The sequence below is a fragment of the Ochotona curzoniae genome, unplaced genomic scaffold (assembly GCF_017591425.1).
Source record: "Ochotona curzoniae isolate NIBS_2020 unplaced genomic scaffold, NIBS_Ocur_1.0 scaffold_461, whole genome shotgun sequence".
Classification (NCBI taxonomy): Eukaryota; Metazoa; Chordata; class Mammalia; order Lagomorpha; family Ochotonidae; genus Ochotona; species Ochotona curzoniae.
Window position 1 is genome coordinate 7,075,555 of NW_024467120.1, and position 18,476 is coordinate 7,094,030.

Sequence of the window (18,476 nt, forward strand, 5' to 3'; positions counted from 1 at the left end):
AACCACTGAGAATCAGTGTATTTCGTTAAACTTTTTTTTCCCCTGTATGGGTGTCAAACTGCCATCTCATCATGCTGAAAATACACAAAAGCAAATAAAACAAACCCCAAAACTTGCTTGATATCAAATTATCTATTACATTTAATTGAATCAGTGATCTTCCCTATTCAAGCAGAACCACTTTTCACAAAGTTTAAGGAAGCTCGCAGAACAGTATGAGAGAAATCTGGTTGTTAGGGTATCAGAGAAGGGGATTCAAGGGTAACTTCGGCTAAGTACTTCAAACTCCCTGCTCTGGCTACTGTGAGTCATCATACATAAATTGTGAGGGACTGTTTCTGGCGAGCGATTAGCTCAAGGCCTGACACCTGAGTTGAGCAGAAAGAACCTATTTAAGCGATTCAAGCACGTCACGCCGGAACTCGGCGCTCTCGGCGGTGACGCTGTTTGGCCTGTCGGGGACACCGTCGTCGAGCATGCGTAAATGAGCGCGGCGGGACGTGGGTGTCATGGCGCGCTCCATCTGAAGTCCGTAGTTTCGGCGCAGTGAGGGGCAGGTTCTGGCTGTGGGCCGGTTCGTGAAGTCCTGACTGCGAGGTGAGACTGGCGGGTGGCTCAGAGCAGGGCAGAGAGTTGTCTGAGCCTCCCCCCTTTGTGGCGAGGCTGGTTTTCTCTGTTTTGCGTCTCGGACTGTTTGCCATCTGGGATGGGGTTTCGGGAGGCAGGCGGCTTGGCTCCGCTGTTTTCCCATTTGCCAGGCTGGTCGGTCTGTGGGAAGTGACGGGGTGTCGTAACTTAGAGAGGTGTCTTATTAAGGATCCAGGTCGAAGTTGGCCAGAGGAGTAGGTGCTTTTCGCTTTTTTCCCCTTGTTGTCTTGAGCTCGTGAAACTTGTCAGGTTCTTGGGGGGGGGGGGCGCGTGTCTTCACCTGCGCACCTGATGGCTGTGTCGTAGTGATTGGGGTCCTTGCATCGCATCCACGTGTGGGTGGTATTGTCAGACAGCCAACACCTGTCAGCTCCAGGAGGCAGCCTTCTGGAGCTCCAGCAGCGCCGTCCCAGGCAGCAGTTTCCCGCGGAGGCTGGTTTGCTTTGAGGTAGTTTGGAAGAGTCCTTGTGGCAGTGCTGTGACTATGTTAGGTGCTTGTTTTTTTTCTAATCACTTTTGATTTTTCCAGACTCTTCTCTCAAGAGGACTTGAGACAAATTGTTGATAATCGAGATGCTGATTTTTAAGACAGCATGTTAAGCATTAGAATACGAGGAAAGGCGGCTTGATTTGTTGCGAAATTTACCACCATCATTTCCTGGAAACGTTGTAAATTTTTTTTCATACCGCTAAAGCCAAGACCTACTTTCAGCTGTTTTACTTAGCCTTTCATTTCCATCTGCACTCCTGACGGTGTCTACTTTTTGCTACGCGGCTTCCTTTCCCCCTCCGTTTGTTGGTCTTCTGCGGCCTGCCTTTCTCCTCTGCTGGCTGCTGCTTAGCTTCCGCTATAGACGGTTCTTCTCCACGTGACAGTTAAATCTGGCGTTTTTCCTGGCTTGGTTTTCTCTCTGTGATGATGATGTAATCCATATGCTGTGAAACATGTCATTATCTGTTCTTAGTTTGTTACGCCACTCTAAGGGGTGTGAAGTGGCATACCGGTGTAGTTTGGATGTCCTTGATGGTTAGTGATGGCATCTTTTCTGTGCTTGTCCACCATTTGCTTATCTTCCTTGGAGACTTGTCTGTCCAAATCCTTGGCTACTATTTTAACATTGATTTGAAAGGGACGGAGGTAGAGGGGACAGTGGTCTCCTAGCAACTGGCCCACTCTGGGATTGCTAGCCACACCTGGGGTTGAGCCTCGGGGACTGTAGGAGTTGGGGATGCAGTCTTCCAGCAGAGCCGCAGAAACCGGCGCACTCATTGGAGCTTCCCTGGTTGCCTCCCAGGGTGTTGATTAGCAGGAAGCTGGAGATGCAGCTGGAACTAGAACCTAGGTGCTGGCAGCTGATAAAGTTGCCTGGTGTGGAGGCTTGTGCTGCCGCAAATGCTCTTCCTGCCAATGCTCTCCTTGCCCGTGCTTCCAGTTGGATTATTAGTCTTTATTTGTGATATAGGGCGATAACCAGGTACATAACTTAATAGTACTTTCCTCATTTTAGAACTCTGTCCGGGCCTCCCACATAGGTGGTACAGAGGCATAGGCCCTTGGACCATTTTTTGCTGCCTTGTTGGGCATTTTAGCTGGCTCGTGTGTGGAGCACCTGGGACTTGAACCAGTGTTCTAAAATGCAGTGCAGGCAGGAAGCTTGACCTACTGCTCTGATGTGCAATACTTCTGTTACATCTATTGTATGAGTTTTCCTCTTTTTACTTTTTAAAAAGATCTATTTAATATTGGGAAGTTAGATATACAGAGAGGAGGAGAGCTGGAGAGGTAGATCATCCGTTCAGTGGTTCAATCCCTGAGTGGCCGCAATGGCTGGAGCTGAGCGATCCGAAGCCAGGAGCCAGGAGCTTCTTCCTGGTTTCCCACGCAGGTGCAGGGGGTCCCAAGCTTTGGGCTGCCCTTGACTGCTTTCCCAGGCCACGAGCTGTTAACTGGGGCCACTGGGATACGCACCGGCATAAATATGGGATCCTGGCATGTGCAAGGCGAGGACTTTAGCTGCTAGATTACCACGCTGGGCCCTGAGCAGGTATTTTTGATTTTTGACATGTGTTCTAGAGTCTTTTTTCTTTTAAGAAAGAATAGCTCTAGGACCATGACTCTCAAAGTTAAAGGCACAACCAGTTAAACTGTGGGACTTTACTCCAGTTCAGTACGTCTGGAGTCCCAGGGGGCTCATGAATGTTCATTTCTAAGAACTTGCTGGTCTGGGAGTCACACCATGAAAACCATTAATCCAGAAAGAACATTGGTTTGCCAGCGTAGCCACATGCATGAGAATTATCACAAAGTTAGACATCAAAAAAGATGAATTCCCAGGCTCTTTCCCCAGGTTCAGGCAACCTGGTGCTGTGGTGCAGGTTAAGTTGGAGAAGCTCCTCAGGTGAACAGAATGAGTACATTAGACTCATAGGGAGCCCCTGCCAGGGATCTTGATGGATGTTTAGTGGAATTGCCTGGGCAGTTTTTAAGGTAATTCTCAAGTTCTGAATCAGAATGAAATCTGAGTATGTGCTATAAAAAGCTTCCCGAATAATTCACCACTCTGTCACTGCGCTGTTACATCTTCTCCATCATTTTGTTTCCTCGTTCCCTGGGCTTTTTATTTCCCTTATATTTAAGGGAAATTTTTAATAAAATGTTAATTTTATTCATTTGGAGATGATGGAGATCCTCCATGTCTCAAACGCCCACCGTGTCCCAGGGAGGACTTCTAAGTTTGGATTAATCGGAGAATCTGGCAGGGGTGCCTGGGCAGTTGGACATGTGAGTCTGCAATTCAAGGAAGGAGGGTGGCTGGTTATATGAGCAGAGTTGGTATTTCAAGGCCCCGGGACTGGATGAGATCACTAAGGAATGCCTGTAACTGGAGAAGAGGACAGTCCCTGTGCTGGAGCCCGGGCTGGGGTGGGGGTATCTCCGTCGTGAAGCTGGGTGAGGAGTCGGGAACGTGGGAGACCAGAGCAGTGGCTCCTGCAGGAGGAGGACAGCTAGGAATGAGTAGCTTTCCAGAAGCCGGGGAAGAACAGGCTTCCAGGAGGGAGTGGTCTACAGTTTTCCCTGCTCCAGGGAGGCTCTCAAAGATGACCCAGGACTGACCTTTGCATGTAGCGTTTGTTGGAGGTCAGTTTTGGTGAGTGATGGGACTGAAAGCCTGGTTCAGCAGAGAATGGGTGGGGAAAAATATAGACTACTTGCAAAGTGCTTCTCTGATTACATAAATGGATGGATTTTACGTATTTCACAGTACAGATTTAGAAGCATAGGGGCTCCTCCATACCCACTCCACTTCCCCTATCTCTACCTCCTCTTTTTATCCTCAAGTATTATGGTGGAAGGTGCTTTGCTTTAAAGAAGGGAAATACGGAGATAAGAGGAAGAAATTGGGTTGAGGGAGACTTTGCTTTTAGTTTTTAATGGACACATTTGTTATGAGGTACAGTGAGGTGTTTTTGCTTAAGATTTTTAAGATTTTAATTGCAAAGTCAGATAAACAGACGGCAAGATCTTGCATCCACTGATTGACTCCCCAAGTGACTTCAGTGGCTGCAGCTGCTCCGATCTGGAGCCAGGAGCCGTCTCTTGGTCTCTTACGTGGGTGCAGGGTCAATGGTTTTGGGCTATCCTTGACTGCTTTCCCACACCACAAGCAGGGAGCTGGATGGGAAGTGGGACCGTCAGGATTACAACTGGTGCGCATATGGGCTCCTGGCATGTGCAAGGCGAGGACTTTAGCTGCTAGGCTACCGTGCCAGGCTCAGATTTGTTTTTATTGGAAAGGCAGATTTAAAGAGAACGATGTAGAAAGATCTTCAGCTGCTGATTCACTCCCCAGTGGCTGCAATGACTAGAGTTGGGATATTCTGAAGCTAGGAGTTAGGAACTTCTGCCAGGTCTCCAACACAGGTGCAGGGTCTCAAGGCTGAGTTATCCTCTGATTTTCCATATCCATTCATTGGTTCATAGATGCTTAGGTTGACTCCATATGTTGTCTGTGAATCGAGTTGTGATAAACATTGGGGTGCAGATATCTCTGACATGTTTCGTTTTCAGCAGTGGCATTACTGAATCATACAGAGATTGTTTTCTGGCAGAGCCTCTGTGGCTGTTCTAATTTGCATCCTCACCAACATCTGTAAGTTCTCCTTCCTCTACATTTTGTCAATATTCGTGTTTTTTAAAAATCTTTTTGGTGATTTCTGTTTCTGAGCTGCGATGATTGTGATTTCGATTTGCTTTTCATGATTTGTGATGAGCATTTTTTCATATGCCTGTAGGTTATTTGTGTATTGTCTTGAGAAACGCTTATCCAGATCATTTTAGTAATCACTTTTGGTATGGTGCTGCAGTGCTTGAAACTGCTACTTGTCATGATGTGATTTTCCTCCCGTGGGTGCTAATTTATTCCTGGCTGCTCGACTTCCCATCTAGCTCCCTGCTTGTGGTCTGGGAAAACAGTTGAGGATGGCCCAAAGCCTTGGGACCCTGCTCCCACATGGGAGACTCGGATGAAGATACTAGCTTCTGCCTGGCCTGGACCAGTGTGCTGCAGCCATCTGGGTGATGGGCCAGAGAATGGAAGATCTGTCACACTCTACTTCACTCTTTGTAACTCGGATAAAATAATTTTAGTTTTGATATTTGTATATTTTTAAAAGGTAGATTAACCGGGAGAGAGATGCAGAAATTCTCCATCTGCTGGTTTACTCCTTGATCAGGCCTGGGTCAGGAGCTAGGAACCCCACCCAGGACTCCTGTGTGGGTAGCAGGGCTTCAAGCACTTGGGCCATCTCCTGCCACTGTTCTTGATCTAGCAGTCGGGACCCTAACTTACACTCCAGTGTTGTAGGCAGTGGCTTAACCTGTTGCACCCCAACCCCAGCTCTTGTTCAAGTCTTTATTAAAATCAAGACTTTTCTGCCGTTGTCTGGATTCCTTGCCCATGCAAGGTATCAGCACCTTGCCAGATGACAGAGTAGTTCTCTCTGACTTGTCAGTTGTCTCTTAAGCTGCGTGTTTTTGTCTTTGAGTTTGTGAGAGAGGAAGAGTTCCTCCATCCTGTGATTCACTCCCCTGGGCCTGGCTGAAGGCAGAAGCCTAGAATTCTGTGATTCTGATGTGGGTGATGAGACTCCACTCCCCATCATCCACTGGCTTCCCAGGCACATTAGCGGAAAGCTGGGCTGGAAGTGGAGCTAACTGGGATGGCAGCTGGTGTTCTGATAGGAAATGTGGACATGACAAGTGGTGGTTTAATGCACTGTTCCCACAACTGCACCCCATTCTTGTTTTATTAAGGGAAGATGGGATGATACAACAGCAATGGTTCAGCAGAGGTGGGATTCAGCAGAGGTAGGCAGTTAATGAGGAGGAAGGAAAAGGGAATTCTGTGCTTGCTTGGTCAGTAGAAGGTCCGTTGTTGGTAAGGCGGACTGTTCATTCATTAGTAACAGGCTGGAAGGCAGAGCATATGGGCTAACAACCATTTCCTAGCAGAAGGAAGCGCTCCATCTGTGCAGAGTGTGGGAGGGTATTTGAGGGTCTGCATCATTCAGGCCTTCTGGTTTTGGTCCCATCTTTGCTCAGTAAGAACTGGGAAAAACTGATTTCTCAAACCCAGGTGAATGCTTTAAATTTTAATCCTGATTTCATAGTCTTTCATTATGTGTTCTGTGAATCTGAGGAGACAGTATTTCCCAGGTTTTTCTTTGACCTTGAAACCATTTTTTCCCCATTTGATAGCTAATATTTTAAAATAAGCATAGGCAATTATGGAAAGACTAATGAAGTTCATTTTAGGTTCCCTAGATGGCTGAGTTGGCTAGGGCTCTTGTTTGCAAGAGCTGCCCCGATCAGCTCAGACCAGTTTGAACCAAGGAGGGAGTTTACTGGCTCATATGACTGCACTGTAGGGCCCAGTGTTGTTGCGTAGTGGCTAAAGACCTCGCCTGGCATGTGCCAGGATCCTATATGGGTGCTGGTTCTAATCCTGGTTGCTCCACTTCCCTATCTGGCTCCTTGCTTGTGGCCTGGGAAAGCAATTGAGGATGGCCCAGAGCCTTGGGACCCTGCAGCCTTGTGGGAGACCAGGAAGAGTTTCCTGGCTTCAGATCAGCTCAGCTCCGGCCATTGTGGCCATTTGGAGTGAACCAGCAGATGGAGGATCTTTCTGTTTTTTCTCTAAATCTGACTTTCCAATACAAATAAACATCTTTTTTTAATTACTGCACTGAAGAGGGCTGTAGGCATTGGTTGGATCTAGATGCTCAAATGTCCATATGACTCCTAATCTTCAGGTTTCTGGATGGGCTTCATTCCCTTTTGATTGGCTTTTGGATTATTTCTGATCTTATCACAGTTGAAATCTAGCTTAGATTTGAACACAAGTCTGATTTATAGTGTATAGTTTGTTGCAATTGTAAAGAATGCACTACCTAGTAAAAATAAACCTGATTGGAAGCCACTTTGAGTGGGAAGATTCAACAAACTCATTGGAAAACTTTCTGGTTGCCTGAAAGAATCCAAGATCTCAATGTGATGCTTCCGGTGAGGGACAGTGGTCTTGAGCGCAGCAGTGTGGCATAGTGCGAGCTTAGATTTGTCAGCAGGGAGTCTGTTTTTGTTCTTGGGCAAGTTGTCTTCTGTGTTTCTGTTAGCTTGTCTTTAAGAGAGGAGGCTAATGCTCCCCGCCTCATCGGGTTGCTGTGCATAGTTGGTGAGATGCTGCTGCCGAGAACTGGCCTCATTGCTGCAGGGTGTTCGTAAATATCACAAAGTAGGAGGTCTATTCCAGGCAGGGTATTTCTTAATATTTATTCTGATGTGATTATAGACGCACTTGCTCCTGCACGAGTTACTACTAAATGTACACTTTACCCATGTCTCCTAGTAGTTCATCTTGTGTAACTATTCATCGCAGTGTCACAGCTAGGATATTGACAAGATGCTGGTAATTCCTGTGGATGCCTGTTGCCCTCTGACAGTCATACCCACTCAGTCCCAGGCAACCACTCTTTTCCTGATGTCTGTGACTTTGTCATCTTGGGTAGGTGGTCTAAGTGAAACCATACATGAGCGTATAACCTCTGGGAACTGACTTTATTTACTACGTGTTATTCTCTGATTGATCCAGGTTATGCATTCAGCTTTGTAGCCGAGCAGTATTACGGGATACGAACGTGCTGTTTACCCTTTCACTCTATGGAGTTGATCTGGGTTGTTTCCACATCTTGGCCACAAAGAAGATTGCTATTAAGTACGTTGTATATGGGTTTTCATGTGAATAGAAGTCTTGATTTATCTTAACACCCAAGAGTACACCTGCTTGGTTGCATTATAGTTGCATATGTAGCTTTCTGAAGAAAAATTCCAGATTCTCTTCCAGGATTGTAGGAATGATTCAGTTTCTCTATCTTTGCCAGCGTTTGGTGTTTCACAATTGTCAGCTGACAGGCTTTTTATATAGTGATAACTCATTGTGGCTTTAGCTTTCTTTGGTGCTAAAGTTTGGTCTCTTCTGTGCTTATTTGGTCTGTGTTAAACTTGAACGAAATGTATTTTCGTGTTTTACCTGTTTCCTGATAGATGCTTTCTAAATTCTGTTGTTCCGCAAACTTTTCTCTTGTCTCACACATCATTTGCAAGTACATTCTCTTCAATCTAAGTTTGATACTTTATCCTTTCAAGAGTCCTTACAACAAGTTTTTAAGTTTGATATGATTTATTAATTTTTCTTTATGGATTGTGCTTTTGATATCAAATTGAAAGACTTCTTCATCTAACTTAAATATTCTGTCATCTTTTCTACAAGTTCATGTTTTAAGTCTGTAGTCCATTTTGAATCTTACAAAGTTTGAAGCCTAGATCTGTTCCTTGTAAATGTCCAATTTTTCTAATACTAGTTGCTAAACCAGTTGGATCCATTGATTTGCATTTGCCTTCTTGTGAAAATGAACTGAGTTCTGAGATCTATTTCCATTCCCCACCAATATCAGTCTGAGTTGCTCTAGTTGTCCAATAAGTGTAAATCAGGCAGAGCCAGGGTTGACGTTGTGTTATAACTGGTTAAGCTGCTGCCTGCCGTGTGGGTTTCCCCCCCCCCCCTCCCCCCGCACCTGTGCTAGTCCCAGCTGCTTTACTTGCTGTGGAAGCTCCTTGATAATGGATCTAGGAAGATGGCAGAGGATGGCCCCAGTACTTGGGTCCCTGTGCCCCGCTTAAGAGCCTGAAACCCCATTCAGGTTTCCTGAATTAAGTGAAGTGAGGCCCAGCTCCAGCTGTTGTGGGCAATGGGGGGGGCAGAATTTTTTCTTGAAATGCATGCATAATTTCATAATGCCCATTACCTTGAAACCCCTCCCCTTTAAATTTTCCTTTTTTTTTTTTTTTTTTTGAAAGGCAGAACCAGAATAGAACTGGTTCATTCTTCAAATGGCTTCAGTGGCGGGGTTGACCAGGATCAAAGCCAGGAGCTAGGAACTCCACCTAGGTTTTGTACACGGGTGGCTGGAACTTGCAGTACTGGAGCCATCTTCCAGTGTTTGCCCAGACACATTAGCTGGCAGTTGGATCAGTAGGCTGCTGATGGTTGCTCAAGTACTTGTGTCCCTGCTGCCAATGTTGGAGATGCAGGCAGTACTGGGCTTCTGGCTTCAGTGTGTCCGGCCTCTGGCTGTTGCAAGGAATGACCAGTGAATGGAAGATCTTTCTGTTTTTCCACCTTTCAAATACAAATATTTAATACCAAAAGTAAACTCACTTTTAAATTCCATTTTTCCGTGAAATATTTCCGAGTACATTACAGGCAGCTGGATCAGGAGTGGAGCCTCTGGGATTTGAACCAGCACTCGTAAGTGATACTGATAGTATAGGCAGTGGCTTAACCCATTGAGTTACGATGTTGGCCTTGCAAGTTTTCGTTTTCAAAAATGCATGTTGAATATTAGAAATGAAACATGTGTCTTAATGTGTGTCATCAAAACACTTCAGCAAAATACACTAAGTTATGGGAAAACATAAACCCTAGTAAATATGTTGGTACTTAAAGTCAGATTTCAGTTGCTTGAATGTTCAAAATTGTAACTTTTTAAAAATTGAACACAGCTTCCAGGGAGATACACTCTTCCATATTCTCCTGTAAACTTTTAAGTCCCCAAAGAGCAACTTGAAAAGGTAGCAGACCGGCTAGGGACCTTGGGACTTGAATTCCAGGTTTTGAGCTGAAGATGCCAGCAATCCAGAAAGGCCAACAGATAGAAAGGCCTCCCATAAGCTTTTTTCATCAAAAACTGAATAGGACAGCCTAGCAAGACCAAAAAAAAAGGCCATTCTATTTCATCAATACACACATACCTCCCTCCCCACATCCCACACACCCCAGAACTATAATTGCACCTCCTTACGGGTCACAGAAGCCAATTGGGGGAGCTTTGAGTCTAACGCAGTCAGAAAGTTGGGACCTCGAATATTCCAATCAGCTGATCAATGCACCTGGCCCATCCCTGCTCTTGGCAGCCTTTTCGGGAGTGAACCAGTGGATAGATCTTTGTCTTTGTTTACCCTCTCTGTGTAACTGCCTTTCAAATAAAGAACTAAATGAACCTTTACAAATAGAATTTTGCAAGCATAGGGTAATATTTTAATTTGTTTATGTAATGCCCTCCTATCAAAATTTTTCCTAAGTGTCAGTTTTGTGTTATGGCTAGCTGGATAAGATCCTTAAAAGAACATTACTTGCTGAACTTGACTTTTGTTCCCGTAATTTATCCAGAGACAGTATTCCTTAGCTTGTACACTCACAGTTCAGGAACACAGGTCTCTGACAAAATTGGATCGTAATCCAAGGAAACCTTTGTATTCCCAAATCACTTTGGCCCCTGAGAGATGCCATCTCAAGTCCTCTCATGAATCATAGAAACATGGGGCATGCCTCCTTCCTTAGGTCTGTGGGCTTTGAGCTGCGGCCTACAAGGAGAGTGCGTGCTCCGACAACGTGAAATTGCAGACATGTGGCTGGGAGGCCTGGTGTCTGACATTTGATCAAAACACCATGGAGGCTGCTGTCTTCACCGCCTGTATTCTTCCTGGCTATCAAGAAGTGTTAGGTTTCTTGTCTCCTTTACTCATGAGCAGTTCCTCTCCTTTTTTTCTCCGTGATGCTACTCTGTAGAAGGCACAGTTCCAGTTGAATCTTGGAACGTTTCACTATCAGTAGGGTCTGTCTGATTTTTTGTTTCCTTGTCTTACATTTTCCGTAAACTTTGAAAGACGAAATTAGGTTCAGGTTTGTCAGGATTATGGACAGGTTCGCTTGGTAAGTCAAGCCGATTTCCCTAAACTTGTGTTACTCATGGGTTTTCTCTGTGATAGATGCCGTCCGCATCCTGTGAGGCTCTCCTGGATGACATTGAAGACATCGTGTCACAGGAGGATTCAAAGCCACAAGACAGGCATTTTGCAAGAAAACACATTGTTCCAAAGGTGCGAAGGCGGAACACCCAACAGTACCTGCCAGATGAAGACAGTCCACCAAGTGACAGGTGAGCTTCCCTTCTTGAAATAATGTTTCATTCCCGAAGCAGGCTCAGCACTGCTGACCGGTGTGAAGCTTTTAATATCTGAGCTTTGATAACTTTTTCCTTTTAATGTTTTTAAACTTGGCAAGGTAATTGGCTCTAAAAGGAAAACAGATCAGATGAGATGTTTCTTGCAGGTTTGGCAAGGGCAGCAGGAGTCTGATATTGTAGCTGGTAGGTAATTCTGTTACTTCCAAATTTCTTCATTACCTAGAATTTTTTTTTTTTTTTTGAGGCAGTGGTGTTTTGGATATTTGGTTTTCCTTAACTTTGCAAATACTTTCAGATCTGCTAAATGCATTGAGCACAAACATTGTCCTATTTTAGTAGGCCTCTAGTCAGTGAATTTCAAATAACAGGCACACAGGAGTGTTTCCTTAGTTTTAATAAGCTCATGTTTTTCTAGTAAATTGGAAGTTTTAAGAGCCCTGATTGGGGCCCAGCGCGATGGCGCAGTGGTTAAGGTCCTCACCTTGCACGCCTGGAATCCCATATGGGCACTGGTTCTAATCCCGGCAGCCCCGCTTCCCATCCAGCTCCTTGCTTGTGGCCTGGGAAAGCAGTTGAGGACGGCCCAAAGCTTTGGGACCTTGCGCCCGCGTGGGAGACCCGGAACAGACTCCTGGCTTCGGATTGGCTCAGCTCCAGCCGTTGCGCTCACTTGGAGTGAGTCATCGGATGGAAGATCTTCCTCTCTCTCTTCTCTGTATATCTGACTTTCCAATAAAAATAAAATAAATCTTAAGTCCTGACTGGTTTAGAACATTAAACTTTTAAAATTGAAGAGTTTGCAATGTGCTTACATTTTAATGACTGAAGTCTATGAGGTTTCTATCCTGAACATGTCCCTAAGGTAACTTCTGTGTACTTGTATCGGGCAATCCAAATCAAAAGACATTTGTTCCCTGGAAATAGCATTTTTAGAATTATTTTTATAGGTGGACTACCCAATAGGATGACACAGGTACGTGTGTTTTTATAGGTGAAGTACCCAATTATTTTTATGGGTGGCGTATGCAATAGTAGGATGACACAGGTACGTGTGTGTTTAATTTGAGAGATGGAACGTGAATAGAAGAAAGAGTGCTGAAGAGAGAAAGCTGGCATCTATTGGTTCACTCAAGTGCCCCCAGTGGCCATGTTTGTTTCAGCCCGAGTCTGGGAGCTGAGGACACTGTCTCCCCCATGGCTGGCAGGAACCCAGTTACTTAAGCATCAGTGCTATGCCAGCAGGAAGCTGGGACCAGGAGCCAGGTCTGTGTCGGACGCGGGTGTGTTTGGTGATGGTTGTAGGCCTAGTGTCTTCACTGCTAGGCTGAATGCCTGTCCTCCTACTTTTAAAGTAGATGACGATTTCCACTGATAGTCTGTGAGCAGATTGGTACCTTCCGAGGAGTTGAACTTAGCAATAATAGGTAGGTAGCAAACGTTTAAAATGCAGTTCAGACAAAACACAGGTATTAGAGTTCTGTGACAGTTTTTGAAGTAAATTGGTACATTTAATGAGCAGTTTGTGGATTGATTGCTGTGAGTTTGTTTTATGCATAATGTGCTCTATAATTTCTGATTTTTGTTTTTGAACTTATTTAGCAAGACTGACTTTTTACAAGACTGACTTTAACAATTGGTTATTTAACAGCATTATTCCAGGCATACAGAAAATTTGGATACGGACGTGGGGCTGTTCTCACAATAATTCCGACGGGGAGTATATGGCTGGACAGTTGGCCGCTTATGGTTACCACATTACAGGTAGGAGATCGATGGTCTTACTACGTTCCTCAGTTACAATCTTGGCTGTACGCATTCCAATGCACATGATCAAAGGAAATGTTAGCATAACGGTGAATTAAAGGGAGAATGATACTTAACTGTAATTGCCTAGGTTAACTATAGACATCATCTTAAACATTTAAAAAAAGCTTCTTAAAGATTCATTTGAAAGTTAAGGTTCTAGAGGAGAGACAGAGCTTACATTACTGGACCACGTCCTGGATGGCCACAGTGGCCAGGGTGGAGCCAGGCCCAGGTCAGGTACCAGGAACTTCTGGGTCTCGTAGGTGGTGTCAGGGGCCCAGATCCTTGGACCATCTTCTGCTTTTCCTAGCCCATTAGCAAGGGGAATTGAGTCCAAAGTGGAGCAGCCAGCGCGCATGTGGTTTGCTGGCGTTGAAGGCAGTGGTTTATCCTTCCATGTCAAACCATCAGTGATCGCTAAAAAGCTTTTAGCAATTTCAAAGTAAATCTCAACTTTAAGAAAAGCGGTAAAGGGCAACAAGCTGATCCTTTACCATATGGATGCCGGTTAGTGTCCTGGCTAATCCACTTCTGATCTAGCTCCCTGCTTACGGCCTGGGAAAGCAGTGGAGGATGGTCCACGTCCTTGCGATCCTGTGATCACAGCGGAGATGGGGAAGAAGTTACTTGCTCCCAGCTTTGGGTGAGCTCAGCTCTGGCTGTCGCAGCCATCTGCAGAGTGAACCACCAGGTAGAAGACCTCCTCTCACTGGCATTCCTTCTCGCTGTTAATCTGCCTGATGATGAGTAAAAATCTTTTTACATTTGATCTTGGCCAGAAGGGTGAGAAGCAATTCGATCTTTTTCTAAAAATGGGGGAAAATGAACAATTCATCTGTGTGCTCTTTACCCAATTGCTTTAATATTAAAATGATTTGATATAATTGCGATGCAGTTAATAAGCAGGAAATCAACATTAGTTGTGTTACTGTTACCTAAACCGTAGATTCTATTGGGTTTGACCACTTTTCCCTTTACCTTGGAAAGATTTCGCCACAGAAAACCTAAGGTCTCGGCTAGCGCATCGTGTTTCTCCACTTCTCCGCAGCCTGTGACAGTAGCTCATTTCTTTCCCTTGTATTCTGACCTTGATCCCTCAGAACTGGTTCATTGTTGTGTGGAATGTCCCTCCATCTTGGCTGTCTGATGGTTTTTCATGATTAGAACAAAGTTACTTGTTTTTGGCAAGAAGAGCGCAGAAATATTTGCCTGAACACCTACCATTCAGAATGGTCTGAAATCTAAAACTTGAAGTACCGACTTGACACTGAGTGGCAAGTTTGACATCCTAAGGCTTTACTTCACACTCCAAATTATTTTAAAAATTGTGACAGTCATCTCCAGGTGGTTATCGGGTAGCAATGAAGAAAATCGGTGAATTTCATGTTTAGACTTAAATCGCATCCCTGAGATGCTTTGCTGTGTGTATGCAAATAACCCCCTTGGATCCCGGACTGGAAGCATTTTAGTGCAGTGCTCTCAGCCCATCGCACGGGGCTGTGACGTCCGTCCTGTTGCTGGCCTGCTGGCCTGTGGCTGCTGGGCTTCTCACTGGTGATGCTGCTCTTGTCTTTTCAGTAGAACAAGTGTCCTGTTTCTCCTTGGCTTTTAGCCTACAAACTATAGTATCTAATGGCCCTTCTCTGAATAGTTTGAACTGTATCATGTTTGCTTAAGACTGATTTTTCTGTTTATCTGTTTATTTTAAAAATACTGGTTAGGGAGAACAGTGTGACAGAGGGGGGAGGTGAGGGAGTGAGTTTGTATGCACTGGTGCACTAAACGGCACAATGGCTGGGCTGGACCAGGAAGAAGCCGGCAGCTGGGAACTCAGCCCAGGTCTCCGTGTGGGTGACAAGGCCCTGGTTGCTTGAGCCGTCACCCTTGCCTCCCAGAAACTGCATTGGCAGGAAACGAAGATCTGGAGCTGGAAATGCAGTCTAGGTACTTGGATGTGGGTGTCTTGTTTGAACCGCTAGGTTAAGCACTGACCTCTGCCCTCTCGTTTGTATTCATGGATTGGAGCTCTTCTGTAGGCTAGAGCTGTGCTTTCTTTGCCATTTTAATTGTTTATATCTGTCAGTGCTTGTGGATACTGGCTGTCCTCGAATATATTTTTTCCGCCAAATTTTTCCACTATCATATTGACCAACAAATACAGGCAAGGAAGGAATTATCTAATTTTAGACGGAGATTATGAATTCTTACTCCAAAACTCGTGTACATAAACTTTTTGCTTAATAGTTTGTCATGATTTTGTTAATTGAATCTATGCCTTTTTTTCTGCTTTGGGAAAAAATTGTGTGGGTACGTAATTGTGGATATTGTGTGGATATTGCCACTTGAAACAGTCTAGAACACAATTCTGTGGCATAAAATGTCATCAAAGCTTCGAGCAGCTAGCTGCCGTTTATGACTTCCAGCCTTTTTTGAGGGAAAAGTTTATTATAGAACAGGTTTCTTGCCTCTCCTTTCAGAAGTAAATCTGCTGAGGAAAGATGTTGTCAATCCCCAAAACTCAGAACAAAGGCACTGTAAGCTGAACAACTGGCTGTGGTAAAATTAAACCAGTGTTATACGAGGCAACTCAACTTTCCCTGTGGATACATGTTTTTTTCAAAATTTTTATTGGAGAGGCAGAGATACAGAAAAATCATCGCTCTGCTGGTTCACTCCCCAGTGACTGCAGTGGATGGAGCTGAGCTGATCTGAAGCCAGGAGCTTCTTCCAGGTCTCCATGTGGGTGCACGGTCGCAAGGCTTTGAGCCATCCTTTGCTGCTTTCCCAGGCCACAGGCAGGGTGCTGGAAGTGGAGCAGTGGGGACACGAACCGGTGCCCACATGGGCTGGTGGTGCATGCAAGACAACTTTAGCCATAAGCTACTGCGCTAGGCCTGGATCCATGTATGTGGTTTTAAACAAATATGGCTTGAGTGCATGCATTCCTCTTACATTTTTAAAAAAGGTTTTATTTGCTATTACAAAGCCAGATACACAGAGAGGAAGATCTTCCATCTGATGATTCACTCCCCAAGTGACCGCAACGGCCGGTGCTGTTGAGCCGAACCCAGGAGATGGGAATTTTCTCCAGGTCTCCCACTCAGGTGCAGGATCCCAAAGCATTGGGCTGTCCTTCACTGCTTTCCCAGGCCACAAGCAGGGAGCTGGATGGAAAGTGGAGCTGCCGGGATTAGAACCGGCTCCCATATGGGATCCCAGCGCGTTCAAGGCGAGGACTTTAGCTGCTAGGCCACTGCACTGGGCCCTACATGTTTTCTTTACAGTAGTTTTGGTGTCTAAAATATTTTTTTTCAGTGTAGTCTTTGGAATATTTAGATTATTTCCTTTGGACAGGTTGATGCATGGTATTTTTGAAGATTTATTTGAAAGGCATGGCAGACAGGAAATGTATCTTCCATCTACTGATTCACTCACCAAATGGCCGAAATGACTGGGACTTTGCTAGGCAGAAGCCAGGAGTTTGATTTCACGCTTTCATGTGGATGCAGGGTCCTGGAATCTTGGACTATCTTCTGGAGCTTTCTTTAGGGCTTTAGCTTGGAGCTGGACTGGATATGGAGTGCCAGGATTCGAGCTGAACCAGTATGGGGTGCTGGTGTCACAGGTGGTGGCTCAGCATACTAAATCTCTGCCCCAGATCCTGGGAAATCGCTTCTTAGTCCACACTTGTGACTAGTCTTAGCAGTGTATTCAGTATTCGACATGGTTACAGGTCATTTGGAGCCAAATCTGGTGAATAAGGTATATGACACCAGAATAATTGGTGCTGTTTTAGTTCAGGCATTTTTGTTGATTCTCAGTTCTTGAGGAGTGAGTCTTGGGCCTGGCGTGGTAGCCTAGTGGCTGAAGTCCTCACTTTGCACCGCTAGGATCCCATATGGGAGCCGGTTCTAATCTTGGTGGCCCCGCTTCCCATCCAGCTCCCTGCTTGTGTGGCCTAGGAAAGCAGTGGAGGACCACCCAAAGTCTTAAAGAAGGTCCTGGTTCCAGGCTTCAGATCAGCTCAGCTTTAGCCGTTATGGCTGCTTGGAGTAAATCAACGGACAGAAGATCTTCCTGTCTCCTCTGTTTATCTGACTTTCCAATAAAAAATCTAAATCTTTTTTCTATTTCAAGATAAAATTCCATGGGCTGTTATTTCTTACACCCTCCTAAACCCTCACAACGAATTTCCCACATATTACAATGGTATAGTCCTTGATAAGCAGTTAAGTCCAACGTTCTGCTATTCAAGTGTATCCTGGCATTGTGGGTGCAGACAGTGGTAAGAGTCCAGCATCCTATTGTCGAGATAAATTGGACTCCAGATGGAACTGTTCATCTTTGATCTGAAAGTAGATGTATACTGCATTGTATTTTCACATCTGTATGTGATCGTCTGTTACACAGATGCTACACATTTCCTTAAATGAAAAGCGATAGAACAAAATCAGCAACAGGAATAGTTGAAATTTACAACACCAGAGTAAAATAACAATTTTACAATAAAATTTACAACACTGGGGTTAAATAACGTACTCTGTGACTAAACAAACATTATTGGAGATAATGATGCTACCGTGAATGAAGTCAATAAACTATTTCGAAGAAATAAATAAAACTCGTGAGTTGCAGCAAAAATATTGAAAGTGCTATTGATCTCATAATTGGCATGAAGGTTGCCTTGCCAGGATAAATATTAGTCCTTTTGGGATTAATTCACTGAGCATAATGGTCTCTAGTTTGGACCATTTGGTTACAAATTGTAGAATTTCATTCTTTTTAATGGCTGAGTAGTATTCCATGTAGATGTACCACAGTTTCTTTATCCACTCCTTTGGATGGGCATCTGGGTTGTTTCCATGTCTTTGCTGTTGTACATTGTGCTGCTGTAAATACAAGATCACAGATCCCTTTCTCATACAGTGTTCATTTATTTTGGGTATGTTTCTAGGGGTGGGATAGTAGGGTCATATGGCAGGTTTATTTGCAGTTCTCTAAGCACTCTGCATGCTGGCTTCCATAGAGGCTGTGCTAGCCTGCACTCCCAGCAGCAGTAAAGGAGGGTACGCTTCTCACCATATCCAAGCCAGCGAATGTTGATAGAGTAGTGAATGTAGGCCTGCCTCCCTGGAGTTCGGTGATTTTCGGCTCCCTCAGTCTGGTTATGTTTGTCCATGGTGCCTAGGGAGCCTGAGTATCTTTCCACATGTGTACTAGCCATTTGAATTTGTTCTTTTGAAAAATGTCTGTTCATTTCCTTTGCCCATTTCTTCACAGGGTTGTTTTGCTGTCACTGGGTTTCTGAAGCTCTTTGTAAATCCTGGATATTAGTCCTTTGCTGTGTGTAAAATTTTCTCCCATTTCATTGGTTGCTTCTTCACTTTGATCATTTGCTTTGCCATACAGAAACTTTTTAGTTTAAGGTAGTCCCATTTGTT

At 44.7% G+C, this 18,476-nt stretch overlaps 1 protein-coding gene across 1 annotated transcript in view; it reads left to right on the forward strand.

Annotated features, from left to right (window-relative positions):
- Window positions 1–494: 494 nt before the first annotated feature.
- Window positions 495–18,476, forward strand: part of CDKAL1 (CDK5 regulatory subunit associated protein 1 like 1) — a 640,980-nt gene continuing 622,998 nt past the window's right edge. Inside the window, exons 1-3 of the mRNA XM_040967680.1 lie at window positions 495–597; window positions 11,033–11,202; window positions 12,878–12,990. Coding sequence (XP_040823614.1) covers window positions 11,033–11,202; window positions 12,878–12,990 — 283 coding nt within the window. The 5' untranslated portion in view covers window positions 495–597. The remainder of the gene's footprint in view (window positions 598–11,032; window positions 11,203–12,877; window positions 12,991–18,476) is intronic.